The following is a 27,626-nucleotide window of genomic DNA, read 5'->3' on the forward strand; positions in this document are numbered from 1 at the left end:
TGGTCATCCAGTGAAACTTGGTTGAAAGGAAGACAAGATGAAGCTCACTTGTAATGCCCCTTAAAATCAAATATGTCACCATGAGGAGTGGGAATTTGGGAAGAGTACTTATGTCCACAAAATTTCTAATGGAATGATACCTCAGTGAGGAATTTAGGAGACCTCTGGGGAGAAAACTGTTGAGAAAAGAACAAAAGTATATACATACATTTTACACACATATATGAATGTGTGTATATATTCGACAGGTTTAAGAGCAGTGCTTAAGTTTTGAGGCTACTCATAAAAAGGCAATGTATCATTTTGGGATGCTCAGGTGTTTCTCCACAAAACAGTCCCATTGCCAACACATTTAGCCAGTTTATCAATGTATCATCATCCCATTGTTTGTCTCCCCTACACATCCCCCTTCAATTTTCCTTCCTTTCTCCTGATCTCAGTCTCCACGTGAGAATTAGAAAATTTTCCATCCTTTGTAACCAGTGACCTACAGCAAGGTGCTGCATTAATAGTTTCCATCCTCAGCAGCTCATCTGAAAAGGAGATACTGTTATCAGAAATACTGAGCAATGAAGCTGGAGGGATATGCATAAGCAAAATGCAATTTGCCACATTTTACTGTTACAGAAATAACATTGAATCACCTTTGTTCCTTATCAGGAGAGGTTTATTTTCCTGAACTATTTCACTGCTGCTGCAAAATAAAAAGAAATTATTCCAAATCTGGTTTTAACTGTCAAGGGCAAATATAATAGCACCATGGCAACATACTTGCAGTATGCATGTTATAGAAAACCTATTTTTGCTGCTGTCAAACAGCATCAGGTTTATATGTCTGCTTTTGAGATTAAATCAGTGTCATAAATGAATTCACGATCTGTCCTCTGTTGTTTGCATGGTAGAAATCTCTCAAGATGACAGATCCCCATGGTGAGAAGCTGTTTTGTTTTGTTGCTCATGTGCTGTAGGAATGAGAGTTTATCAGCATCTAATTAAGTGTTTCATTTAGTGGAAAAGTCCCCACTAAGAAATGGACACAACCAAGGCTGCAACACAAAAACTGTCAAGATATAAAACAAGAAGGAATAATTACATAGTCATCAGAAGCTTAATCTCCTCTTACATGCACTCTCAGTGCTTTCTCATCCACCTGTTTATTTTAAATGGGTTCAAATTGTGTTAAAAGAGCACAGATGGAAATGTAATTCCAATCTATTAATGAGTGCATCTTTGAAATTAATGGATGGTTGCACAATATAGGTTCCTCCTGATTCATTTAGTTAAATCTAATTGAATGGTGAATTCATTGTTAATTTTTCTGAGTCAAAGTTAGGTTATTGATTGATTTCCTAATGATGGCAGTTCTAATGTGGCATTAAGCAGTGGAACCCCCTCCATCGATCTTTTGCTGTTCATTATTTATTAAGCACCTCAGTGAAGATGCTGTAAGCAGATTTCTTAGTTTTGTTCTGACATGGATTTGCATGTGAAAGCAGCATTTCAAATCATGAAAAAAACTGAAAAGCTGGCAATGCAAGTTTGGGAAAATCATTATTACCAGAGAATATATCATGCTAAATGAAGCCTAACGCAGTGACTCCTGATTCAGCACACAGTAAAACAACCTAATAATGGTGCAGGAGGGAAACAGCGCTGATGTTAATCTGCCATTATTGATGAAATGAGTCCCAGACTATGAAGAGAAACAAGGGAGGAAGTAGTAGAGGTTTGGCCATCATATTCCAATACTCTGGCTGGTGATTGGGACTCTATTACGAGGATTCACTCAATTCATCAAAGGCAGTAAGCATGGACTAGTTAAAAGGGAGGGCCTGTCTGACCAACATCAATGATTTTTTTTGAGGAGGTGAAGAGGAAATATGATGAAGGTAGCAGTTTTGATGTATCACAGTTTTCAAGTGAAAAATGGTAACTTGAATTCAAAATTAGCTCAGTGTTAGGAAACATATAATAGTCACAGAGTCGTAGAGATCTACAGCACGGAAACAAACCCTTCGGTCCAACTCATTTATGCCAACCAGATATCCTAACCTAATCTAGTCCTATTTTCCAGCACTTGGCCCATATTCCTCCAAACCCTTCCTATTCATATACCCATCCAGATGCCTTTTAAATGATGTAATTGTATCAGCCTCCACCACTTCCTCTGGCAGCTCATTCCATACACGCACCACCCTCTCTGTGAAAAAGTTGCCCCTTAGGTCCCTTTTATATCTTTCCCCTCTCACCCTAAACCTGTGCCCTCTAGTTCTGGACTCCCCCACCCCAGGGAAAAGACCTTGTTTATTTATCCTATCCATGCCCCTCATGATTTTATAAACCTCCTTAAGGTCACCCCTCAGCCTCTGACGCTCCAGGGAAAACAGTCTCAACCTGTTCAGCCTCTCCCTGTAGCTCAAACGTTCCAACTCTGGCAACATCCTTGTAAATCTTTTCTGAACCCTTTCAAGTTTCACAACATCCTTCTGATAAGAAGGAGACCAGAATTGCACACCGAGTGTTTGTGTGATTGAAAGGCTTTTTTCCAGGGGTGGTCCACAGTGCTTAGTATTAGACTTCATACTTTTCATGGAATACATCAGTGATTTAGATTTACATGTATGGAGCATGATTGTAGTGCATGCAAATAAATCAAAGATTTGTTGCGTGATTGATAGTAAAGAAGGGCCTGTGCCCGAAACGTCGAATCTCCTGTTCCCTGGATGCTGCCTGACCTGCTGTGCTGTTCCAGCAATAAAGTTTCAACTTTGATCTCCAGCATCTGCAGACCTCACTTTCTCCTCATAGTAAAGAACGCAACAGTCTACAGGAGATATCAATATTAAGTGGGTGGGTGAGTGGCTCATGGGATTCAATCTAGAAAAGTGTGAGACAATGAATTTGAGAGGGCAAACAAGGCAAGGGAATACAAAGTCAGTAGGACAGTAATCAGTTGTCCTACAGAGGAACAGAGGATCTTAGATTGCATGTCCATAGATACCTTAAAGTAGCAGGATGAGATGGTGAAGAAGGCATTTGGGATTAGTTGCTTTAGTAGACAAGGCATGGAATATAAGAGCAGGGAGATGATGTTAGAACTGTATAAAACACTTGTTAGGCATATCTAGAGTTGGCTTTTGCCCCAAAAATCGATTTTCCTGCTCCTCGGATGCTGTCTGACCTGCTGTGCTTTTCCAGCACCACTCTAATCTTGACTCTGATGTCCAGCGTCTGCAGTCCTCACTTTCACCTATATCTAGAGTTTTGAGTTTACTTCTGGTCATTGCATTAGTGGAAGGTATTACAGAGGGAAATTTATGAGGTTTTTGCCAAGAATTGGTGAAATTTCAGTTGTGAAGGAAGAATGGATTGCAGTAAGAAGTCAGTAATCAGAGAACATAAATATCAAGAAACTGACAAACATAGAATCTGGTCTTTTGGACTAAATGTAACTGATCTAATGAATTTGAACAGTGGTCAGTATTGCAAATCTTCCACCACTTGAACAGACCCATTTTCGATGAAATTTTGTGGAGAATTAATTTGTGAAAAATAATACTACATATTTTGTTAAAGCATTTTAAAAGAAATTTATTGCATATCTTTTCTCAGATTACATCATACGACATCCCTCCCAACTGATAAAGTCAAGTTACTTGTTCTTTTTCCAAGTGCCATGGCTTCCTGAATTTGTTCTTACAATAAGTGATTTCAAGGTGAGCAAAGATTCAGCCATGAATGACTTGATTCAAGAGCCATGAAAGATTTTAGACATATTCTACAATAATTGTTTTAGTTTTTAACCATAACCATATTTCACAGTTTTTATTCATTCGTGGGCTGTGGGTGTCACTGGCTGGGCCAGCATTTATTGCTTGTCTCTAGTTGCACTTGAGAAGGCAGTGGTGAGCTGCCTTCTTGATTTGCTGCAGTTCATGTGGTGTTGGGGCACCTGTTATGCTGTTAGGGAGGGAGTTCCATGATTTTTTTGAGCCAGAGTCAGTGACAGAACAGCGATATCTTTCCATGCCAAGATGGCAAGTGACTAAGAGGGAACTTGTAGATGGTGGTGTTCCTATGTATCTGCTTCCTTCGGCCTTTGGGTGGTGGAGATTACGTGTTTGGAAGTTACTGTCAAAGGAGCCTGAGTTTGTTGCTGCAATGCAATTGTTAGCTCTACAGCACTCACTGTGTCTCTCAGAAGCAATAAATAAAGTAAGAATTATGGATGGAATTCGGTTTCTGACTGTTATTTTATCTGGTGAGTCAAACCACCTCTGTTAATCTGTGTTCGTCATAATGTTTTTTAAAATTTTTTCTTTCATGGGATCGGAGTGTCACAGGCCATGCCAGTATTTATTGCCAATCCCTAGTTACTCTTGAGAAGCTGATGGTGACCTGCTTTGTTGAACCACTGCAGTTCAGCAAGTGCGTTTATGGCCACAGTACTGTTGGAAAGAGAGTTCTGCAGGTACACAATGAGGAAAGATGTAAAAAAACAGCTTGTGGGTCAAGCTGACCTTGGGATAGATCTGAACCATGTGCTGGTGTAAAATGCATGATGTTAAGTCAGCAACCTGTTCTATTCCTCTGCCTCAGTTTGACTTCAATGAATATAAAATTCAAGGATATGCAGGATGGGCACCAACTCACTGCCATCTGTTTTACGCTATTACATAAAGTTATGACCTATGCCCTAAAGAACTGTAGTGGGCAGAACTTAACCAAACTGTACTATTATTACAAAATATGGTTACATAGTGCATCACCAAGTAAGGTATAAGGAGTGCAGTATCAGAAATAACTGCAAGTATGTCAACCGTAATTAACCAATCTTGTGTTCTAGGTGTTGAAGTACTTATTCACAAGTCAGAGCACAGGCATTAGGACAAAAGGCTGTAAGATGACTGAGGATGAGATCGAAGCCTATCTGTACATCTTTTCTCAGCCTGAAGCCTTCTCTGGACCACTCAGCTACTTCAGAAACATATTCAGGTACAACAGTTGCTGGAGTTGTAGAGGACAAAGCCTGTGCAAAAATGAAATGCAAACATGATGACATAAAAGCCATGTAGTTAACCCATTGTATTTGTTTGTTTACATATTTGGATTAAATTATTGGAGCTAACCTGGGTAAGGATGCAGCCTTTATATATATTTACAATCTGGCAGTCAATTCTTAACATTGAGACCCAGCAAAAATCTGGAAAAAGCGTTTCTTTATTTTTACAATCTTTAACCATCTAATACTAATTATTTTTAGAATTCTGCTATAATTCACAATCAATAACTGTTAGCTTTTGGGACCAGAAAATAGGCTGTGGCACAGATTAGAATCAGGTCAAACTTTTGCTTGATAATTGCTCCTATGAATTAATTCGAGTCTTATTACTTCTTTCTAGGGGTTATATAAATACACATAGTTTTTATTGTTGTCCCAGATGTTATAAAGTTGAAACTTTATTGCTGGAACAGCACAGCAGGTCAGGCAGCATCCAGGGAACAGGAGATTCGATGTTTCGGGCACAGGCCCTTCTTCAGGAATGAGCAGAGAGTGTTCAGCAGGAGAAGATAAAAGGTAGGGAGGAGGGACTTGGAGGAGGGGCGTTGGAAATGTGATAGGTGGAAAGAGGTCAAGGTGAGGGTGATAGGTCGGAGTAGGATGAAGGCGGAGAGGTCAAGAAGAAGACTGCAGGTCAGGAAGGCGGTGCCGGGCTGGAGGGATCCGGCTGAGACAAGGTGGGGGGAGGGGGGATGAAGAAACTGGTGAAGTCCAAGTTCATCCCCTGCGGTTGGAGGGTTCCCAGTCGGAAGATAAGACGCTCCTCCTCCGACCGTCGCGTTGTTGTGGTTTGGCGGTGGATGAGTCCAATGACCTGCATATCCTCGGTGGAGTGGGAGGGGGAGTTGAAATGCTGTGCTACAGGTTGGTTGGGTTGGTTCGTCCGGGTGGCCCAGAGGTGCTCTCTGAATCGCTCCGCAAGTAGGCGGCCTGTCTCCCCAATATAGAGGAGGCCACACCGGCTGCAGCGGATGCAGTACATGATGTGGGTGGAGGTGCAGGTGAATCTGTGGCGGATATGGAAGTTTCCTTTGGGGCCTTGGAGAGAAGTGAGGGGGGAGGTGTGGGCGCAAGTGTTGCACCTCCTGCGGTTGCAAGGGAAGGTGCCGGGAGTGGAGGTTGGGTCGGTGGGGGGTGTGGATCTGACAAGGGAGTCGCGGAGGGAGTGGTCTCTACGGAAAGCTGATAGGGGAGGGGAGGGAAATATATCCTTGGTGCTGGGGTCTGTTTGGAGGTGGCGGAAGTGACGGCGGATGATGCGCTGTACATGGAGATTGGTGGGGTGGTAGGTGAGGACCAGTGGGGTTCTGTCCTGGTGGCGGTTGGAGGGGCGGGGCTCAAGGGCGGAGGAGCGGGAAGTGGAGGAGATGCGGTGGAGGGCACCGTCGACCACGTCGGGGGGGAAATTGCGGTCCTTGAAGAAGGAGGCCATCTGTGTTGTACGTATTTTGAACTGGTCCTCCTGGGAGCAGATGCGGCGGAGACGAAGGAATTGGGAGAATGGGATGGCGTTTTTACAGGGGGCAGGATGGGAGGAGGTGTAGTCCAGGTAGCTGTGGGAGTCGGTTGGTTTGTAGTAGATGTCCGTGTTGATTCAGTCGCCTGAGATAGAAACAGAAAGGTCTAGGAAGGGGAGGGAGGAGTCCGAGACTGTCCAGGTGAATTTGAGGTTGGGGTGGAAGGTGTTAGTGTAGTGGATGAACTGTTCAACCTCCTCGTGGGAGCACGAGGTAGCGCCGATACAGTCATCAATGTAGCGAAGGAAAAGATGGGGGGTGGGGCCAGTGTAGTTGCGGACAACTCGAAACCCACACTCTATTTGACAAGGCTACAACATGACAACTTTGCTATCTTCCTCAGCATTGTTCTCTCAATTCCCTTCAATGGTATCTTTCTCTGTGCAATACAAAATTCACAGTTAGCTTTTGGGGCACTATCTGTTACTACCGGCCTATTTCTGCTGGTATTTCCAGATTTGACTGCAGGGGAACCGCAACCATCTGAGACCACCTGCCACCTCAATCAGATTTGATGTATCCCATCTCACCTCATCACCCTGCTCTCTCCCCTTTCATCATCCTCACTCACCATTTCGGTGCACCCAACCTCCCATCTCCCTGTACCACCCCTTCATAATCTCCCTGTACCCGCACTCCCCATCTCCTTGTACCCTCTCTCCCCATCTCCCTGTACCCTCGCTCCACAAATCCCTATACCCTCCTTCCCCATCTCCCTGTACCCTCTCTCCCCATCGCCCTGAACACTCACTCCCATCTCCCTGTACACTCACTCCCCAACTCCCTGTACCCTTCCTCCCCATCTCCCTGTACCCTCCCTCACCATCTCTGTACCCTCCTACCCATCTCCCTGTACCCTCCCACCCCATCTCCCTGTACCCTTCCTCCCCATCTCATGGTACCCTCCCTCCCCATCTCGCTGTACTCTCCCTCCCCATCTCCCTGTACCCTCCCTCCCCATCTCCCTGTACCGTCCAACCCATCTCCCTGTAGCCTCCCTTCCCATCCCTTTGTATCCTCCTCTCCATCTCCCTGTACCCACCTCCCTGTACCCTCCTCCCAATACCCCTATACCCTCCCTCCCCATCTCCCTGTACCATCCCTCCCCACCCCTTTGTACCCTCCTCCCCATCTCCCTGTACCCTCCCTCCCCAACTCCCTGTACCGTCCAACCCATCTCCCTGTACCGTCCAACCCATCCCTTTGTACCCTCCTCCCCATCCCCCGTACCCTCCCTCCCCATCTCCCTGTACCGTCCAACCCATCTCCCTATACCCACCCTCCCCATCTCCCTGTACTCTCCCTCCCCATTCCTTTGTACCCTCCTCCCCATCTCCCTGTACCCTCCATCCCCATCTCCCTGTACTCACACTCCCTATCTCCCTGTACCCTCTTCCCCATCTCGCTGTACCCACCCTCCCCATCTCGCTGTACCCTCCTCCCCATCCCCCATACCCTCCCTCCCATCTCCCTGTACCATCCAACCCATCTCCCTGTAGCCTCCCCTCCCCATCTCCCTGTACCAACCTCCCTGTACCCTCCTCCCAATACCCCTGTACCCTCCATCCCCATCTCCCTGTACTCACACTCCCCATCGCCCTGTACCCTCTTCCCCATCCTGTACCCTCCTCCCCATTTCCCTGTATCCTCACTCACCATCTCCCTGTACCCTCCCTGTATCCTCCTCCCCATCTCCCTGCACCCTCACTCCCATCTCCCTGTACCCTCCCTCCCCATCTCCCTGTACTTCCTTCCCATCTCCCTATACCCTCCCTCCACATCTCATGGTACCCTCCCTTCCCATCTCCGTGTAATCTCCTCAACAAAACCCTGTACCGTCCGTCCCCATCTTTCTGTACCCACCCTCCCCATCTTCCTGTACCCACCCTCCCCATCTCCCTGTACCCTCCCTCCCCATCTCCCTGTACCCTCCCTCCCCATCTCCCTGTACTCGACTCCCCATCGCCCTGTACCCTCCATCCCATCTCCCTGTACCCTCTCTCCCCATCTCCCTGTACTCGACTCCCCATCGCCCTGTACCCTCCCTCCCATCTCCTTGTACCCTCTCTCTTCATCTCCCTGTATTCGCCACCCCATCTCCCTGTACTAATCCTCCCCATCTTCCTGTATCCTCCCTTCCATCTCCCTGTACCCGCTTCCCCAGTTCCCTATATCCTCCCTCCACATCTCCCTATACCCTCCCTCCCCATCTCTCTGTAACCTCCCTGCCCATCTCCCCGTACCCTTCCTCCCCATCTCCCCGTACCCTTCCTCCCCATTGCCCTGTACCCTCCCTTCCCATCTTCCTGTGCCCTCTCTCCTCATCCCCCTGTACTTGTCACCCCATCTCCCTGTACCTTCCCTTCCCATTCCCCGTACACTCCCTCCCCATTTCACAGTACCCTCCCTTCACATCTCCCTGTACCCTCACTCCCATCTCCCTGTACCCTCACTCCCCATCTCGCTGTACCCTCCTCCCCATCTCCCTGTACTCTCCTCAACAAAACCCTATACCATCCATCCCATTCTCCCTGTACCCACCCTCCCCATCTCTCAATACCCTCCCTCCCAATCTCCCTGTACCCTCCCTGTACCCTCCTCCCCATCTCCCTGTAACATACTCCGCATCCCCCTGTACCCTCCCTGCCCATCCCCCGTACCCTCCCTCCACATCTCCCTGTACCCTCCCTTTCCATCTCGCTGTATCCTCCCTCCCCATCTCCCTGAACCCTCCTCCCCATCTCTCTGTACTCTCCCTCCCCATCTCCCTGTACCCTCACTCCCCATCTCCCTGCACCCTCACTCCCCATCTCCCTGTACATCCCTCCCCAACCCTCTGTACCCTCCCTTCACATCTCCCTGTATACTCACTCCCCAACTCCCTGTACCCTCTTCCCCATCTCCCTGTACCCTCCCTCCCCATCTCCCAATACTCTCCCTCCCCATCTCCCTATACACTCCCTCCCTGTAGCCTCCCTTCACTCCCTTTGTACCCTCCTCCCCATCCCCCGTACCCTCCCTCCCCATCTCTCTGTACCGTACAACCCATCTCCCTGTACCAACCCACCCTGTACCCTCCTCCCAATACCCCTGAATCCTCACACCATCTCCCTATACCCACCCTCCCCATCTCCCTGTACTCTCCCTTCCCATTCCTTTGTACCCTCCTCCCCATCTCCCTGTACCCACCCTCCCATCTCCGTGTACCCTCCCTCCCCTTCTCTCTGTCCCCACCCTCCCATCTTCCTATACACTCCCCCATCTCCCTGTACCCTCCTCCCCATCTCCCTGTACCTGCCCTCCCCATCTCCCTGTAGCCTCCCCTCTGCATCTCCCTGTACCAACCTCCCTGTACCCTCCTCCCAATATCCCTGTACCCTCACTCACCATCTCCCTATACCCACCCTCCCCATCTCCCTGTACTCTCCCTCCCCATTCCTTTGTACCCTCCTCCCCATCTCCCTGTACCCTCCATCCCCATCTCCCTGTACTCACACTCCGCAACTCCCTGTACCCTCTTCCCCATCTCCCTGTATCCACCCTCCCCATCTCGCTGTACCCTCCTCCCCATCCCCCTATATCCTCCCTCCCCATCTCCCTGTACTGTCCAACCCATCTCCCTGTAGCCTCCCCTCCCCATCTCCCTGTACCAACCTCCCTGTACCCTCCTCCCAATACCACTGTACCCTCCATCCCCATCTCCCTGTACTCACACTCCCCATCTCCCTGTACCCTCTTCCCCATCTCCATGTACCCTCCCTGTACCTTCCTCCCCATCTCTCTGCACCCTCACTCCCATCTCCCTGTAACCTCCCTCCCCATCTCCCTGTACCTTCCTTCCCATCTCCCTATACCCTCCCTCCACATCTCATGGTACCCTCCCTTCCCATCTCTGTGTACTCTCCTCAACAAAACCCTGTACTGTCTGTCCCCATCTCTCTGTACCCACCCTCCCCATCTTCCTGTACCCACCCTCCCCATCTCCCTGTACCCTCCCTCCCCATCTCCCTGTACCCTCCCTCCCCATCTCCCTGTACTCGACTCCCCATCGCCCTGTACCCTCCTTCCCATCTCCTTGTACACTCTCTCTTCATCTCCCTGTATTCGCCACCCCATCTCCCTGTACTAACCCTCCCCATCTTCCTGTACCCTCCCTTCCATCTCCCTGTACCCGCTTCCCCATTTCCCTATATCCTCCCTCCACATCTCCCTATACCCTCCCTTCCCCTCTCTCTGTAACCTCCCTGCCCATCTCCCCGTACCCTTCCTCCCCATCTCCCCGTACCCTTCCTCCCCATCGCCCCGTAACCTCCCTTTCCATCTTCCTGTGCCCTCTCTCCTCATCTCCCTGTACTCGTCACCCCATCTCCCTGTACCCTCGCTTCCCATTCCCCGTACACTCCCTCCCCATTTCACAGTACCCTCCCTTCACATCTCCCTGTACCCTCACTCCCATCACCCCGTACCCTTCCTCCCCATCTCCCCGTACCCTTCCTCCCCATCACCCTGTACACTCCCTTTCCATCTTCCTGTGCCCTCTCTCCACATCTCCCTGTACCCTCCCTTTCCATCTCCCTGTACCCTCACTCCCATCTCCCTGAACCCTCCTCCCCATCTCCCTGTACTCTCCCTCCCCACCATCTCCCTGGACTCTCCCTCCCTATCTTCCTCTCCCCTACCTCCCATCTCCCTGTACCCTCTTTCCCATCTCCCTGTACACTCCTCCCCATCTCCCTGTACCCTCTCTCCTCATCTCCCTGTACTCGCCTCCTCATCTCCCTGTACCCTCCCTCCCCATCCCCCTGTATCCTCCCTCCCAATCTCACGGTACCCTCCCTTCCCAGCTCCCTGTACCCTCCCTCCCCAATTCCCTGTACCCTCCTACCCATCTCCCTGTACTCTCCCTCCCATCTCCCTGTCCCCTCTTTCCCATCTCCCTGTACTCTCCCTCCCCATCTCCCTATACCCTCCCTCCCCATCTCCCTGTACCCTCACTCCCATCTCCCTGTACCTTCACTCCCCATCTACCTGTACCCTCCTCCCCATCTCCCTGTACCCTCTCTCTCCATCGCCCTTTCTTTCCAACACACTCCCTCCAACCTCACTCTCCCTCCCCATCACTTTTCATCCTCTCTCCCTCTCACTCTCCCTCCCCATCATCCTGCACCTTCGCTTCCCATCTTTCCTGCTCCCTCCCTCCCCATCTCCCTCCCCATCACCCATCATCCTCCTTCCCCGTCACCCTCCCTCCCTATCACCCTGCGCCCTCCCTTCCTGTGTGTTTCTCTAATCCTTCAATCACTGTCTCTCTAGTCCCCCTCCTTCGGCATCACTCTGCAGCTCTGCCTGGGTAACATCCTGCTTCACTGTCACTCTCCTCTCTCCTTCAGCATCTCTACGCCCACCTTCACTGTCGCGCTGTCCCTTCCTTTACTATCTCTACAGTTCCAAGTTCCACCCTCAATTCTGCCACAACTTACCTATGGACCGCCTCAGGATTTTACAGCTGATGTTGACTCTGTTTGTCCAAGTTTTGAGAAAGCTCAGAAAGGGGCTGATGAGAAACCTCTGGTGATGCAAAGAGTAACGAAAACTGGAGAAGAAACCACATCCGCCTCCAGAAATCTGCTGTCACTTCACATCTTTTAAACACAATTTCTTTCCCCCATTCCCAGTGATTTATTTCCGAATATACTTGGAGTGCGGGGGTCCTGCTGAATTTTAATGCAGAGCCCTATTTAAACTATTCTGTTTCCTGCCTGACTTTGATTTGATTTATTATTGTCACATGTAGTGTCAGTTCTTCTAGAGCGATGATTGTGTTCTTGTGCATTCCCGCATTAGAGAAAAATTGCGCTTTAGGAACAGCGCTTAAAGTGTTGGCACTGACAGCGTGTTACAGCCAACACACGTTTTAAATGTTCATGCTGTAGAAACTGCCAAAGCAATTCATCAACTGAGTTACAGCAAATTTGAGTTATAATAGAATGACAGTGAGAACAGTGTATAGTGAAAAGTATCATTTTGCTTTTTATCCAGGCAAATCATACCTTACATAAGTACATCAGAGTATTAGAACAGATGCAGAATGCAGTTTTACAGCTACAGAGAATTTGCAGAGAAAGATCAAATCTAATATCTGAGAGGTCTGTTCAAAAGTCTAATAACAGCAGGCAAGAAGCTGTTCTTAAATCTGTTGGGATGTATTTTCAAACTTCTATATCTTCTGCCCAATAGAGGGTGGACAAAAGTATAACGGAATGGGAAGGGCCTTTGATTATGTTGGCTGCTTTCCCAAGGCAGCGGGAAGTATAGACAGAGTCAATAGAAGGAAGGCTTATTGGTGTGATGGACCAGGCTGCATTTACAACTATGTAATTTCTTGTGGTCTTGGGCAGAGCAGTTGCCATATCAAGCTGTCATGCATCCGGAAAGGATGCTTTCTATAGTGCATCTGTAAAAACCAGTAAGTGTTATTGTGGACATGCCAAATTTCCTTAGTCTTCTGAGGAAGTAGAGGTGTTAATGTGCTTTCCCGACTGTAGCATTGATACAGATGGGCCAAAACAGATTGTTGGAACTTGAAGCTCCTGACCACCTCCATCTCAGCACCATGGACACAGACAGAGGCATGTTCTCCACTCTGCTTCCTGAAGTCGATGATCAGCTCCTCTGTTTTGCTGACATTGAGGGAAAGATTGTTTTCTTTACACCATGTCATCAGGTAAAGCACGCACCTGGTGGATCTGACCTTTCACTGCCAAGAAAACTGTCCTTTAGCTGCTCGTTCGAAATGGCTCAGAGAACCTTTGGTATGAAATCTTAGTTATAGAGTCATAGAAATGTACAGCACAGAAACAGACCCTTCGGTCCAACCCGTCCATGCCGACCAGATATCCCAACCCAATGTAGTCCCACCAAATACAGGATTAACTCTCCAGAACGGACTACTGAATACACCATGGTCAAAACTCACTAACACCATGGTTAAATTGGAAGTTGGCATGTTTACTGTGGATTTGCATCAGATTTCACAGATTGGTATGAGTCACCAACAACACTTTCTCCCACCAAGCCCCAACCCCAACCTGATTCTCTCCATCATATACCTTTGAATTTAGATTTCTATCCATGTGAATCAGGTGCTGTGCATTTTCTCTCCAATAACAATTTCACAATAATTGTAGCTTCTGGACAACTTTACTTTTAGCAATATTTTGTACAGAATAGCTGTGCAGGGATCTGAATTTCTTTTCCCTCCAATCAGCCTATTAATATGCTTCCTGCAATCCCACAATGCTCTGCGTTTGACCTTGTACCATCTCTTTCCGTATTTAAATATGGGTCACAACCTCATTTAGCTTTTTAAAATCAAGCATTTTAAAAACCATTTGAAATTCTTAGAAGTTGAATATCTATAAAATCTTTGGTGGAATTGTCAACAAATTTACTCTCTCATTTTCACTTACTCTCTCTAGTACTGAATTCATGTATTAATTCAGCAGATTGCAACAGAAAGTAGAAGGAATGGTGTGCAGCCAGCACATTTAAGATTTCAGTGGCTCAATTGAGAATTGGGTCGAAGGGCGAGCAATTAATACAGTAAATGAACCAATGTAACTTGTATTCCGCTAAGTTTCCATGGCATAGGTCTAGTACTGATTATTTATTTACCTTTGCATCTGTAAACGCTGCGGTGCAAAGGGGATAAAAAAACCTTTCAGACAAAAATGCTGTTTATTTATTTGACTTAAAAAATGTCCCTGGACGTGTGCAATCCTGACAAGGAATGAATGGGTGTGTGCTGTGGGACTTTTCTTAAATGTAGGCTAAGCTAAGTTAGATTGGCAAGTTTCCATCCCCGTAGGAAATTAGTAAATTACTTAGTTTTCATCAAACCACAATTTTCATTCAGCTTCTGCCAGTTCAGAAATAACTTTGTGGAATTAAAATTAATGTTCTTTGGATTGTTCATACAGTATTAGCCATTATACGCCTCTATATTACACCTCACAGAGTCTTAGATTCATACAGTGCAGAAAAGCCCCTTCGGACCATCAAGTCTGCACTAATATAACTACCACCAAGAGTGATCTCAATTTCCTGCACTTGTCCCATATCTTGAATGTTATGATAATTGATGTAATCATCCAAATACTTTTAAAGGTTGTAAAATTTCCAGCCTCCACGACCTTCCCAGAATGCATTCCAGCTTCCCACCACCTGCTGAATGAAAAATTTGTTTTCTTCATCCCCTCTGAATCTCTTGCCAACTTGTGACTGACCCCTCAACCAAGGGTAACAGCTGCTCTCCATTCACCCTCTCCATACTCTCATAATCTTATACACTTCAATCATATCCTCCCTCAGTCTTCTCTGCTCTAAAGAAAACAGTCCAAGCCTATCGAGTCTCTCCTCATAGCACAATTTCTCCATCCCAGGTACCATCCTGGTGAACCTCCTATATAACCCTCTCTAGTGTTATCACCTCTCTTTACAACAGTAATATAAACTTCAACCAGTCCCCTTGAGAATAGAATATGATCGGTGTACATAGGTGCACCAGGATGTTTGCCTGAAAATTAATTACTTTGATTTGAACTGTAACCCTTAATAAGAACATGTTTTAAAACAAGGGGATGCAGTGGCCTATAAATCTCTCGAGGTCAGTTAGTTGTCTAGGGACCAAGGTTTTGATTCCCACACAGCAGATGGTGGAATTTCTATTCAAAAAATTTGGAATTAAAGGCATTTTTGATCTTGTTCACTAAAGTCTTTTATGGAAAGAAATTTGCCATCCTTAACAGGTACAGCACACATGTGACCCACAGCAATATGGCTGCCCTATGCAGTTGCCCTCACAAACATTCAGTTGTTTCTTGCTGTTACTAAGTTTCAAAGGAATGGAATTGAATAGACTACCCAGAATTGACCTCAGCATTGTAAACAATAATGGCAAACATAGCCCTATTGACCCTGCACAGTCCTCCTTACCAACATCAGGGCTTCTCTGTGGGAAGCCAGAGAAGTGATTCCTGGGCCTCTTGCTGAGATATTTGTATCATCGATAGTCACAGATGAGGTGCCGGAAGACTGGAGGTTGGCTAACGTGGTGCCACTGTTTAAGAAGGGCGGTAAAGACAAGCCGAGGTCAGCCAAGGTGAGCCTGACCTCGGTGGTGGGAAAGTTATTGGAGGGAATCCTGAGGGACAGGATGTACATGTATTTGGAAAGGCAAGGACTGATTTGGGATAGTCAATATGGCTTTGTGCATGGGAAATCATGTCTCACAAACTTGATTGAGTTTTTTGAAGAAGTAACAAAGAAGATTGGTGAGGGCAGAACAGTAGATGTGATCTATATGGACTTCAATAAGGTGTTCGACAAGGTTCCCCATGGGAGACTGATTAGCAAGGTTAGAGCTCACAGAATACAGGGAGAACTAACCATTTGGATACAAAACTGGCTGAAAGGTAGAAGACAGAGGGTGGTGTTGGAGGGTTGTTTTTCAGACTGGAGGCCTGTGACCTCCAGAGTGCCACAAGGATCAGTGCTGGGCCCTCTACTTTTTGTCATTTACATAAATTATTTGGATGTGAGCATAAGAGATACAGTTAGTAAGTCTGTAGATGACATCAAAATTGGAGGTGTAGTGGACAGCGAAGAGGGTTACCTCAGATTACAACAGGATCTTGACCAGATAGGCCAATGGGCTGAGAAGTGGCAAATAGAGTTTAATTTAGATAAATGTGAGGTGCTGCATTTTGAGAAAGCAAATCTTAGCAGGACTTATACACTTAATGGTAAGGTCCTAGGGAGTGTTGCTGAACAAAGAGACCTTGGAGTGCAGGTTCATAGCTCCTTGAAAGTGAAGTCGCAGGTAGATAGGATAGTGAAGAAGGCGTTTGGTATGCTTTCCTTTATTGGTCAGAGTATTGAGTACAGGAGTTGGGAGGTCATGTTGCGGCCAAACAGGACATTGGTTAGGCCACTGTTGGAATATTGTGTGCAATTCTGGTCTCCTTCCTATCGGAAAGATGTTGTGAAACTTGAAAGAGTTCAGAAAAGATTTACAAGGATGTTGGCAGGGTTGGAGGATCTGAGCTATAGGGAGAGGCTGAACAGGCTGGGGCTATTTTCCCTGGAGCGTCGGAGGCTGAGGGGTGACCTTATAGAGGTTTACAAAATTATGAGGGGCATGGATAAGATAAATAGACAAAGTCTTTTCCCTGGGGTCAGGGAGTCCAGAACCGGCACGGTGGCACAGTGGTTAGCATTGCTGCCTCGCAGCGCCAGAGACCCGGGTTCAATTCCCGCCTCAGGCGACTGACTGTGTGGAGTTTGCACGTTCTCCCCGTGTCTGCGTGGGTTTCCTCCGGGTGCTCCGGTTTCCTCCCACAGTCCAAAGATGTGCAGGTCAGGTGAATTGGCCATGTTAAATTGTCCGTAGTGTTAGGTAAGGGGTAAATGTAGGGGTATGGGTGGTTTGCGCTTCGGCGGGTCGGTGTGGACTTGTTGGGCCGGAGGGCCTGTTTCCACACTGTAAAGTAATCTAGAGGGCATAGGTTTAGGGTGAGAGGGGAAAGATATAAAAGAGACCTTTGGGGCAACGTTTTCACGCAGAGTGTGGTACGTGTATGGAATGAGCTGCCAGAGGATGTGGTGGAGGCTGGTACAATTGCAACATTTAGGAGGCATTTGGATGGGTATATGAATAGAAAGGGTTTGGAGGGATATGGGCCAGGTGCCGGCTTGTGGGACTAGATTGGGTTGGGATATCTGGTCAGCATGGACGGGTTGGACCGAAGGGTCTGTTTCCATGCTGTACATCTCGATGACTCTATGACTCTACTACCAAAACTAGGAGAGCTGTCTCGCTGACTAGTCAAGCAACAGCCTGACATTGTCATACTTACAGAATCATACTTAGGGTTAAATGTCCCAGATACATCCCTCATCAGAGGTTGTGGCCAGTGGTTTATAGCTACCCGTGGAGACCCCTACATTGATTCTGGACTCCATGAAATCTCATGGCATCCAGTCAAATATGAGCAAGGAAACCTCCTATGGATTGCCAGGTACTGTCCTCCTTCAGATGATGAATCAGTACTCCTGCATGTTGGACAACTCTTGGAAGAACCACTGAGGTTAGAAAGGATGCAGAATGAACTCTGAATGGAGGGTTTGAATCTCATTATTAACAGTGGCTTGGCAGCAGCACCACTGTTGGAACTGTTCAACTCCAAAAGAACATTGCTGCTGTACTGGGTCAGGGAACCAACAAGAGGGAAAGACATACTTGACGTCATCCTTACCAACCTGTCTGCTGCATGACAATACTGGTAAGAGTGACCACTCCTTAAAGAAACAAACTCTCATCTTGGCATTGAAAAAACCTTGGATTTTATTGTTTGGCAATATCACCATGCTAAATGGGACAGACTTCAGAGCAGATCTAGGTTTCATGGGCCATCAACAGTAGCAGAATTGTACTCCAACACAATCTGTAACTTCCTGGCCAGGCATATCCCCCACTCAATTATTACCATCAATCCAGGGACTCAACCTTGGTTCAATGGAGAAGGCAAGAGGGCATGCCAGGAGTAGCACCAGGCATACCTAAAAACGCGGTGTCAATCTGATGAAATTACTTGTGAGCCAAACAGCATAAGAGCAAGTGATAGACAGAGATAAGAGATTCCAGTGGATCAGACATAAGCTTTGCGCATTGAGTTTGGAACTGTGGTGGAGAATTAAACTATTCACTGGAGGAGGGGGTTCAACAAATACCGTCATCCACAATGATAAAGCTGAAAGATTTAGATCTTCAGCATCTAAAGCATCTTCAGCTGGAAGTGCCAAGTAAGTGATCCATCTCAGCCTCCTTTAGTGGTCCCCACCATCACAGTCTTCAGCCAATTCAATTCACTCCATGAAATAGCAAGTAAAGCTGAAGGCCCTGGATATTGCAAAGACCATGGGCCCTGACAATATATCAGAAACAGTACAAAAGACTTGCACTACAGAACTTGCTGCACCCCTGGTCAAACTGTTCCATTTTCACTATAACAGTGGCATGTGCCTGGCAATGTGGAATATTGTCCAGTTATGTCCTGTATACAAATAGTGGGACTTAATTAACAATAATTCACTTACTAATATATTTGACCAAGTGTTGCATATAAGAGCCCTAGCAAAATGAGTCAGTGGGAATCAGAGGAAAACATTTCGCTGGTTGAAGTCATATCTGGCACATAGGAAGATGGTCGTGGTTGTTGGATGTCAGTCATTTCAGCTCCAGGGCAACTCTGCAGGAGACCCTCAGGATAGTGTCCTAGGTCCAACCAGCTGCTTCATTAATGACATTCCCTCCATAATAAGTTCAGAAGTGGATGTGTTTGATAATTGCACAATATTCAGCACCGTTTACAACTCGTCAGATACTGAAGTCGTCCATGTTCAAATGTAGTAAGATCTGGGACAATATCCAGGTTTGGGATGACCAGTGGCTAGTAAAATGTGTGCCACACAAATGCAAGGCAATGACCATCTTCAACAAGAAACAATCTAACCACTGTGCCTTGAATTTCAATGACATCATCATCACTGAATCCCCCAATATCATGGAAACATGGGTTGAATCTTAAAGCGGCCTGAGAAAAATGGGCTTTGTCAAGATTTGCAGCAGATTCACATGAGAAGTCAGACGAGGTCTTTCACTATATCAAGAGCAAATTGATTCATTCAAGTCTCACCTCATTAATCTTCAACTACCTTTTTTACCAAACATACTAAGAATACTCGACATGGGAGTTTGAGCAGGTACTTGGCAATTTCAGCTCATCACTCGCTCTATAGATCTCCATTTTGGACATCGGGTGCCAACATCTCATTGCATGCTCTGAGGGCACTGACCGCAAGCACAACCCGTGTCCTTGGACATTGGCACCTGACTATTGCCAGCCTTTAAGAACCCTCATGGCATGTCAGTTACAGCACACTTCTGAACCTCAACAGCTGCACAGATAATAACAAGACTGTCATTCTAACACTGCTGCAAGGACACTGTGTGCTCAGGGACACACACATGTCTAGCACATGGACTGGACCGGGCTTCATGTCTGGCCTGTTCACTCACCATCATGTTGCTCGTTAACTCTGAGTCTACCTGGGTGTTGACAGCATCCCTGCCTGTCTTGCTTTTTTGCCACCTCATGGTCCTCCTGTATTACTGTGCTGCTTAAAGCATACACAAAGGAAGGAAGCTTGTCATGGCTGTCAGCAGGCCTCAGTTAAGACAAGAGAGATAGCGTGGGTGCAGGAGCTCTGCCATTGTAACTGAAAATGTGTTGCTGGAAAAGCGCAGCAGGTCAGGCAGCATCCAAGGAACAGGAGAATCAACATTTCGGGCATAAGCCCTTCCCCGAAATGTCGATTCTCCTGTTCCTTGGATGCTGCCTGACCTGCTGTGCTTTTCCAGCAACATATTTTCAGCTCTGATCTCCAGCATCTGCAGTCCTCACTTTCTCCTCTGGCATTGTAAGTCAAGGGCAGACGCTGAACAGGAGAATCAATGTTTCGGGCAAAATTCCTGATGCTCTTGCCCGAAACATCAATTTTCCTGCTCCTCGGATGCTGCCTGACCTGCTGTGCTTATCCAGCACCACACATTCGACTCATTTTTCATTAATATGTGTTGTTTTCCTCCTGGAATGAGAGAGAGAAAGAGAGAAAGGCAGGATTAAGGGAGATGACAGTGGGTAGCACAGCTGTTTTGATGCATGTGGAGAGGTGTCCCGGGCAAGTAAATAGACAGCACAGGGACATGCAGGGTTTGTGATAAAAAGGATTGGGGCAGTGGATAGTGGATGGGAGAAGATATTGTAGGGAATAGTGAGGGGGATAGAATATGTGCCATGATGGGAATGGGCAGTAGCAGAGATAGATTGAGTGTGAGGTAACAGAGAGAAGATGGTGGCACCTACAGTGACAGAGTGGAGATTGATCTTCTTCCTGAAGTGCTGTGCATTCCTCCAGATGGCTGAGACAGATTTAACCCCAAAAATAACCAAAAGAACTGCAGATGCTAGAAATCAGAAGCAAAACAGAAATTGCTGGATAAGCTCAACAGGTCTGGCAGCACCTGTGGAGAGAAATCAGTTAGCATTTCAGGTCCAGTCACCCTTCTTCAGAATTGATGGTAGCTAGGAAAAGTTTTTTTTTATGTAGAAGATAGGTTAGAGGGAGGGGGGTAAGGAGTTAACAATAGATGGAGATGGAGCCCAAAGAGAGAGAAGAACAGATGGACAGACAAAGCAGTGGATAATGATCAGCCCAGGAGAATGAATAGCGCAAATGGGAAATATTCATGACTAACAATGGGTTGTGTATAATAGCAGAACGTGTAATAACAAGGCTTGGTGTGTGGGGTTGGGATAAGGAGATGGAAGAAGATGTCTCAAGCTCTAAAATTGGTGGACTCAATATTGAGTCCAGAAGGTTGTAGAGTTCGCAAGCAGAAAATGAGTTGCTGCTCTTCCAGCTTGCACTGAGCTTTGCTGGAGCACTGCAGCAAGCCTGAGGCAGAGATATTGACCAGAGAATGAAATGATATGGTAAAGTGGCAGGCAAATGGGAACTCAGGGTCTTTTTTACATTCAGAATGTAGGTGTGCTACAAAGCAGTGACCCAGTCTATGTTTTATTTCCCACATGTAGAGGGGACCACACTGCGAGCAGTGAATGCAGTAGACCAGATTGTGTGCAAGTAAAGTGCTGCTTCACCTGGCAGATGTGTCTGGGTTGAAACTTTATTGCTGGAACAGCACAGCAGGTCAGGCAGCATCCAGGGAACAGGAGATTCGACGTTTCGGGCACAGGACCTTGGAAGCAGCACCCATTCAGGATAGGGGAAAATAAACGGGCAGGTGTTACATCTTCTGTATTTGCAGGGGAAAGTGCTGTGAGGGGTGTGTTGGGTATGAAGGAGGAGGGGACCAGGGTTTCCCTGACGGAACGGTTCCTGCTGACAAGGGAGGGGAGGGGAATTTGTGTCTGGTGTTGGTATCTCACTGCAGGTGGCACAAATGGCGGCTAATGATGCTCTGGGTGTATATGCTGGTGGGATGGTAGCTGAGGACAATGGAGACTCTATTCCTGCATGGGAGGGGATGAGGGCGGAAGTGCAGGAAATGGGTCGGGTCTGGCTGAGGGCCATGTCAATTATAGTTCTGGGGAATCCTCGGGTGAGGAAGAAGGTGGACATTTTGGAGTTGGCATGATCAGAAGAAATGGAACAGCGACTGAAATGAACTGCATAGAGGCCAGTATCCCATCACCAAGTCACCCTTTATTTGCTTGTGTGCAGTATACTGGCTATGAACAGCCAGCTCGGAGTCAGTCTCCCCTGACCTAAGAAGATTCTAAATCCCCTGTTTATACTTTCTTTCTCTTTTTTTTACAATAGCTGTGTGGCCAGGTAGCCCAGGAATCAGTTACCAAAAAACCACAGTAACATATTGGCTCTGTGACCAGCCAGCTCTGAGTTAGTCTCCCCTGAACTGAGGAGATTCTAAATTCCCTATTTATATATTTTTGTAAGGAAGGCAATACCTCTGGTTAAAGGAACCTTTCCCCACAGTGCACTGGCAATGGCCAACCAGCTCGTTGTCAGTCCTCAACTGAGGAGAGTCTAATCTCCAGGGTTTTTTTGTGCCCCCACTGCCATACAGCAGTAGTGATCACATTCCTCACCACCCATGTTTGTGTGTGCACAGGTGTAAGATACAGTGAAAAACACCGAATGAAAGTAATTTTATTAACATTTCACCACCAGAAAAGACACCCATATGGCCAATGAACCAGTGACAAGCAAAGCCCAGAGCAAGCAATGCATACAAGAAAAAATGTGAGGGGGAGACCAGATTCTATATCAAAATAAAACTGGAGGGGAAAATAAAGCTCTCCATTCTCCACAGTGCCTACCTCTTCCCCGTTTATATATTTTTTTCAGCACAGAGTCAGTCCCCTTAACTGAGGAGATTCTAAATCTAATGGCTGTATTTGTCCCCCACACTACCACCAACTGCGGTAGTTCCCCGGTGATATATATATTTTTTTTTTCTTCTTCTTCTTCTCCCTCCTCACAGTACACTGGCTGTGGCCAGCCAGCTCAGAGTCAGTCCCCAACTGAGCAGATTTTAATCTCCTGGTTTTTTAAAAAAATTAATGAAATGGTACAAAATACAAATAGTTAACAATAAACAACGGTTCACATGGGAAAGGGGCAGCAAGCGTCAAGGGCCACCATGTAACAGGTTAACAAGGAAGTGAGGTTCCCCGTTTATATTTTGTCATTTTTTTAGTTTTTGTTTCTTTTGGCCAAGCCCAGGAGCAGACCCACGAGGAGGTCCTCTGACCTGCCCTGAGACTTGTTTTCTTTTCCTTTATACCCCCACTCTACCTCCTAACTGCGGTAGTGCTTATATTTCCCCAGCAGTCATGGTGTGTGTGCAGGTGTGAGACACAGTGAGAGACACAAGGTGCACGAACCTTTATTCAAATTTCCACCACCAGGAAGAAAGGAAACACCCGAGTGGCCAGTGACAAGCAGTGCCCTTCACATCAAAGGGCAATGCCGTGTGATCAAAACAGTGAAGGGGAGGGCAGGGATTAAATCAAAATAGAGTTGGAGGGGGAAATAATGCACTCCACTCCCTGCGGCACCCACCTCTCCCTGAACAACTCCAGGATGTCGGTGGAGACCGCGTGCTCCTTCTCCAAGGACACGCGGGCTCTAACGTAACCGCGGAAGAGGGGCAGGCAGTCGGCCCTAACGACCCCCTCCTCGGCCCGCTGCCTCGACCTGTTTATGGCCAGTTTGGTCAGGCCCAGGAGCAGACCCACAAGGAGGTCTTCAGAACTGCCTTCCCCACCCCCCACTCCTCCCTCCACCCCCTCCCCGTTTATTTTTTTTTCTTTTTTTTTTTAACCCCCACACTACCACCTAAGTGCGGTAGTGCTTATTTTATCCCCAGCACCCAAGGTGTGTGTGTGCAGGTGTGAGACACAGTGGAAGACACAAAGTGCACGAATCTTTATTTAATTTCCACCACCAGGAAGATAGGAAAACACCCGGGTGGCCAGTGACAAACACTGCCCTTCACAGCAAGGGACAGTGCTGTGTGATCAAAACAGTGAAGGGGAGGGTAGGGACTAAATCAAAATAGAGTTGGAGGGAGAAATGATGCACTCCACTCCCTGCGGCGCCCACCTCTCCCTGAACAACTCCAGGGTGTTGGTCGACACCGCGTGCTCCTTCTCCAAGGATACGCGGGCTCTAACATAACCGCGGAAGAGGGGCAGGCAGTCGGCCCTAACGACCCCCTCCTCGGCCCGCTGCCTGGACCTGTTTATGGCCAGTTTGGTCAGGCCCAGGAGCAGACCCACAAGGAGGTCTTCAGAACTGCCTTCCCCACCCCCCACTCCTCCCTCCACCCCCCTCCTCTGTTTATTTTTTTTTTCTTTTTTTCTTTTTTTTTTCTTTTTGGTGTGTGTGCGCAGGTGTGAGACACAGTGGAAGACACAAAGTGCACGAATCTTTATTTAATTTCCACCACCAGGAAGATAGGAAAACACCCGGGTGGCCAGTGACAAGCACTGCCCTTCACATCAAGGGACAGTGCTGTGTGATCAAAACAGTGAAGGGGAGGGGAGGGACTAAATCAAAATAGAATTGGAGGGAGAAATGATGCACTCCACTCCCTGCGGCGCCCATCTCTCCCTGAACAACTCCAGGGTGTTGGTGGACACCGCGTGCTCCTTCTCCAAGGACACCCGGGCTCTAACATAACCGCGGAAGAGGGGCAGGCAGTCGGCCCTAACGACCCCCTCCACGGCCCGCTGCCTGGACCTGTTGATGGCCAGTTTGGCCAGGCCCAGGAGCAGACCCACAAGGAGGTCTTCAGAACTGCCTTCCCCACCCCCCACTCCTCCCTCCACCCCCCTCCCCTGTTTATATTGGTCAGCCATTGCCTCCTGATTGGCCCAGGTTAACAACCCCAATCAAGGACCTCATAATCAACAAGGTCTACCTGGTTCCAATCACTACAGATAAAAAGGAACTGGGAGCTTGGAATAAGGCCTTTACAGGAAGCAGGGTGTGAGGATGTATAGTCCAGGTAACTGTGGGATTTGCTGAGTTTGCAGTTGATTTGGCACCAGCCCTATCCCCAAGTTGTAAATGGATATGTCGAGGAAGGAAAGTGATAAGTCAGATATGAACCAGGTAACCAAACCTGGGAACAAGCTAGCATGCTCTGGTGTTGTGACCTTCTCTGCTAGTCCTGGGGGATGAGGATGTCCCATCCTTGCACCGCCCCATCCAGCAGAAGCCTCCTGGTACCCGCTTGCAAAGCAGCGTTCCAAATTTCCCTTGTTTGCCATGTCTGATGCCTGCAAAACAGCGTCTGGACTGACAATGGAGTTTTAAAGATGGCTTTTAATTCTGGGATATCCCAGTGCAGCTCCAGTCCCAAATGCATCTTCACAGATCAGAGATTGCCATGTGTGGCTCTGGACTCTGGACTCGGGGCTTGCTGTTAGCGATATCTGGAGTTTGAGGGAGAGAGGGGTGGTTGGAATGGAAGTAAGTAAGAAACTGTAAGGAGCGGGGGGGGGGGGGTGGTGAAGGAGGAGGCTGCTAGAATGGAGGAAAGAGACATCTGCAGTTTGGGTAAAAGGAGCCAGCAAGGTGGGGGGCAAAGAGGGAGGCAATAGAGTGGTGGGCAAAGAGGGAAATTGGAAGTTGGGGGGCAAAGATGGAGTTGCAAAGTTCGGGTTAAATAAGAAGGATCCTAGTTGGTCTTCCTGAATTGTAAAGTAGCGCTCAACAAAACCGAAAGACAAACCCTCAAAAATATCATGATAGAACCAGGTTTGATGGGCTATATGGATAGAGGCATAGAGTACAAAAGCAAAGATATTTTGCTGAACTGTTTAAAACAGCTGAACTATCACTGTGACTATGGTTTCCACTTCTGGCTATCAGAAAGATGGGAAGATTTTATGGAGGAATCCGAAGAGATTCGCAAGAGTGGCTCCGGGGATGAGGGATTACAGTGAATCTGAATTCACTCTCCTGAAGAGCTCAAGGTTTAATGAAGGTGTCTAAAATGAAGAAGGGTTAGATGGAATAAATGGAAACTGTTTCCAATGGCTGAACGATCAATAATCAGATGGGCCAAATACAACCTAATTTAAACGGTTTGCAAAAGAACCAGTGACAACATAAGGACAGAAGATTTACAAAAAGAGTGATTTGGAATTGTAATGCACCCCCTCCCTGATATTGAAATAGACACAGGTTCAAATTAGTCTTCAAAAGGAAATTGGATAAATAGAGTCATAGAGTCATAGAGATGTACAGCATGGAAACAGACCCTTCGGTCCCAACCCGTCCATGCCGACCAGATATCCCAACCCAAACTAGTCCCACCTGCCAGCACCCTGCCCATATCCCTCCAAACCCTTCCTATTCATATACCCATCCAAATGCCTCTTAAATGTTGCAATTGTACCAGCCTCCACCACATCCTCTGGCAGTCATTCCATACACGTACCACCCTCTGCAAGGAAAAGTTGCCCCCAAGGTCTCTTTTATATCTTTCCCCTCTCACCCTAAACCTATGCCCTCTAGTTCTGGACTCCCCGACCCCAAGGAAAAGACTTTGTCTATTTATCCTATCTATGCCCCGCATAATTTTGTAAACCTCTATAAGGTCACCCCTCAGCCTCCGACGCTCCAGGGAAAACAGCCCCAACCTGTTCAGCCTCTCCCTGTAGCTCAGATCCTCCAACCCTGGCAAAATCCTTGTAAATCTTTTCTGAACCCTTTCAAGTTTCACCACTTCTTTCCGATAGGAAGGAGACCAGAATTGCACACAATATTCCAACAGTGGCCTAACCAATATCCTGTATAGCCGCAACATGACCTCCCAACTCCTGTACTCAATACTCTGACCAATAAAGGAAAGCATACCAAACGCTTTCTTCACTATCCTATCTACCAGCGACTCCACTTTCAAGGAGCTATGAACCTGCACTCCAAGGTCTCTTTGTTCAGCAACATTCCCTAGGACCTTACCATTAAGTGTATAAGTCCTGCTAAGATTTGCTTTGCCAAAATGCAGCACCTCGCATTTATCTGAATTAAACTCCATCTGCCACTTCTCAGCCCATTGGCCCATCTGGTCCAGGTCCTGTTGTAATCTGATGTAACCCTCTTCGCTGTCCACTACACCTCCAATTTTGGTGTCATCTACAGACTTACTAACTGTACCTCTTATGCTCGCATCCAAATCATTTATGTAAATGACAATAAGTAGAGGGCCCAGCACTGATCCTTGTGGCACTCTGGAGGTCACAGGCCTCCAGTCTGAAAAACAACCCTCCACCACCACCCTCTGTCTTCCAACTTTGAGCCAGTTCTGTATCCAAATGGCTAGTTCTCCCTGTATTCCACGAGATCTAACCTTGCTAATCAGTCTCCCATGGGGAACCTTGTCGAACGCTTTACTGAAGTCCATATAGATCTCATTTACTGCTCTACCCTCATCAATCTTCTTTGTTACTTCTTCAAAAAACTCAATCAAGTTTGTGAGACATGATTTCCCACACACAAAGCCATGTTGACTATTCCTAATCAGTCCTTGCCTTTCCAAATACATGGACGTCCTGTCCTTCAGGATTCCCTCCAACAACTTGCCCACCACGGAGGTCAGGCTCACCGGTCTATAGTTACTTGGCTTGTCTTTACTGCCCTTCTTAAACAGTGGCACCATGTTTGCCAACCTCCAGTCTTCCGGCACCTCACCTGTGACTATCGATGATACAAATATCTCAGCAAGAGGCCCAGCAATCACTTCTCTAGCTTTCCAGAGTTCTTGGGTACACCTGATCAGGTCCTGGGGATTTATCCACCTTTAACCATTTCAAGGCATCCAGCACTTGCTCCTCTGTAATCTGGACATTTTGCAAAATGTCACCATC

General features: G+C 47.2%; 1 protein-coding gene across 1 annotated transcript in view; it reads left to right on the forward strand.

Moving 5' to 3' along the window:
* Positions 1–27,626, forward strand: part of ephx4 (epoxide hydrolase 4) — a 70,056-nt gene that overhangs the window by 29,646 nt on the left and 12,784 nt on the right. Inside the window, exons 5-6 of the mRNA XM_043700123.2 lie at positions 3,613–3,716; positions 4,847–4,995. Of these exons, the coding sequence (XP_043556058.2) occupies positions 3,613–3,716; positions 4,847–4,995 (253 nt within the window). The remainder of the gene's footprint in view (positions 1–3,612; positions 3,717–4,846; positions 4,996–27,626) is intronic.

This window comes from Chiloscyllium plagiosum, unplaced genomic scaffold, assembly GCF_037043375.1.
Source record: "Chiloscyllium plagiosum isolate Xiang-an unplaced genomic scaffold, Cpla_swu_hap1 HiC_scaffold_9, whole genome shotgun sequence".
NCBI classification, from domain to species: Eukaryota; Metazoa; Chordata; class Chondrichthyes; order Orectolobiformes; family Hemiscylliidae; genus Chiloscyllium; species Chiloscyllium plagiosum.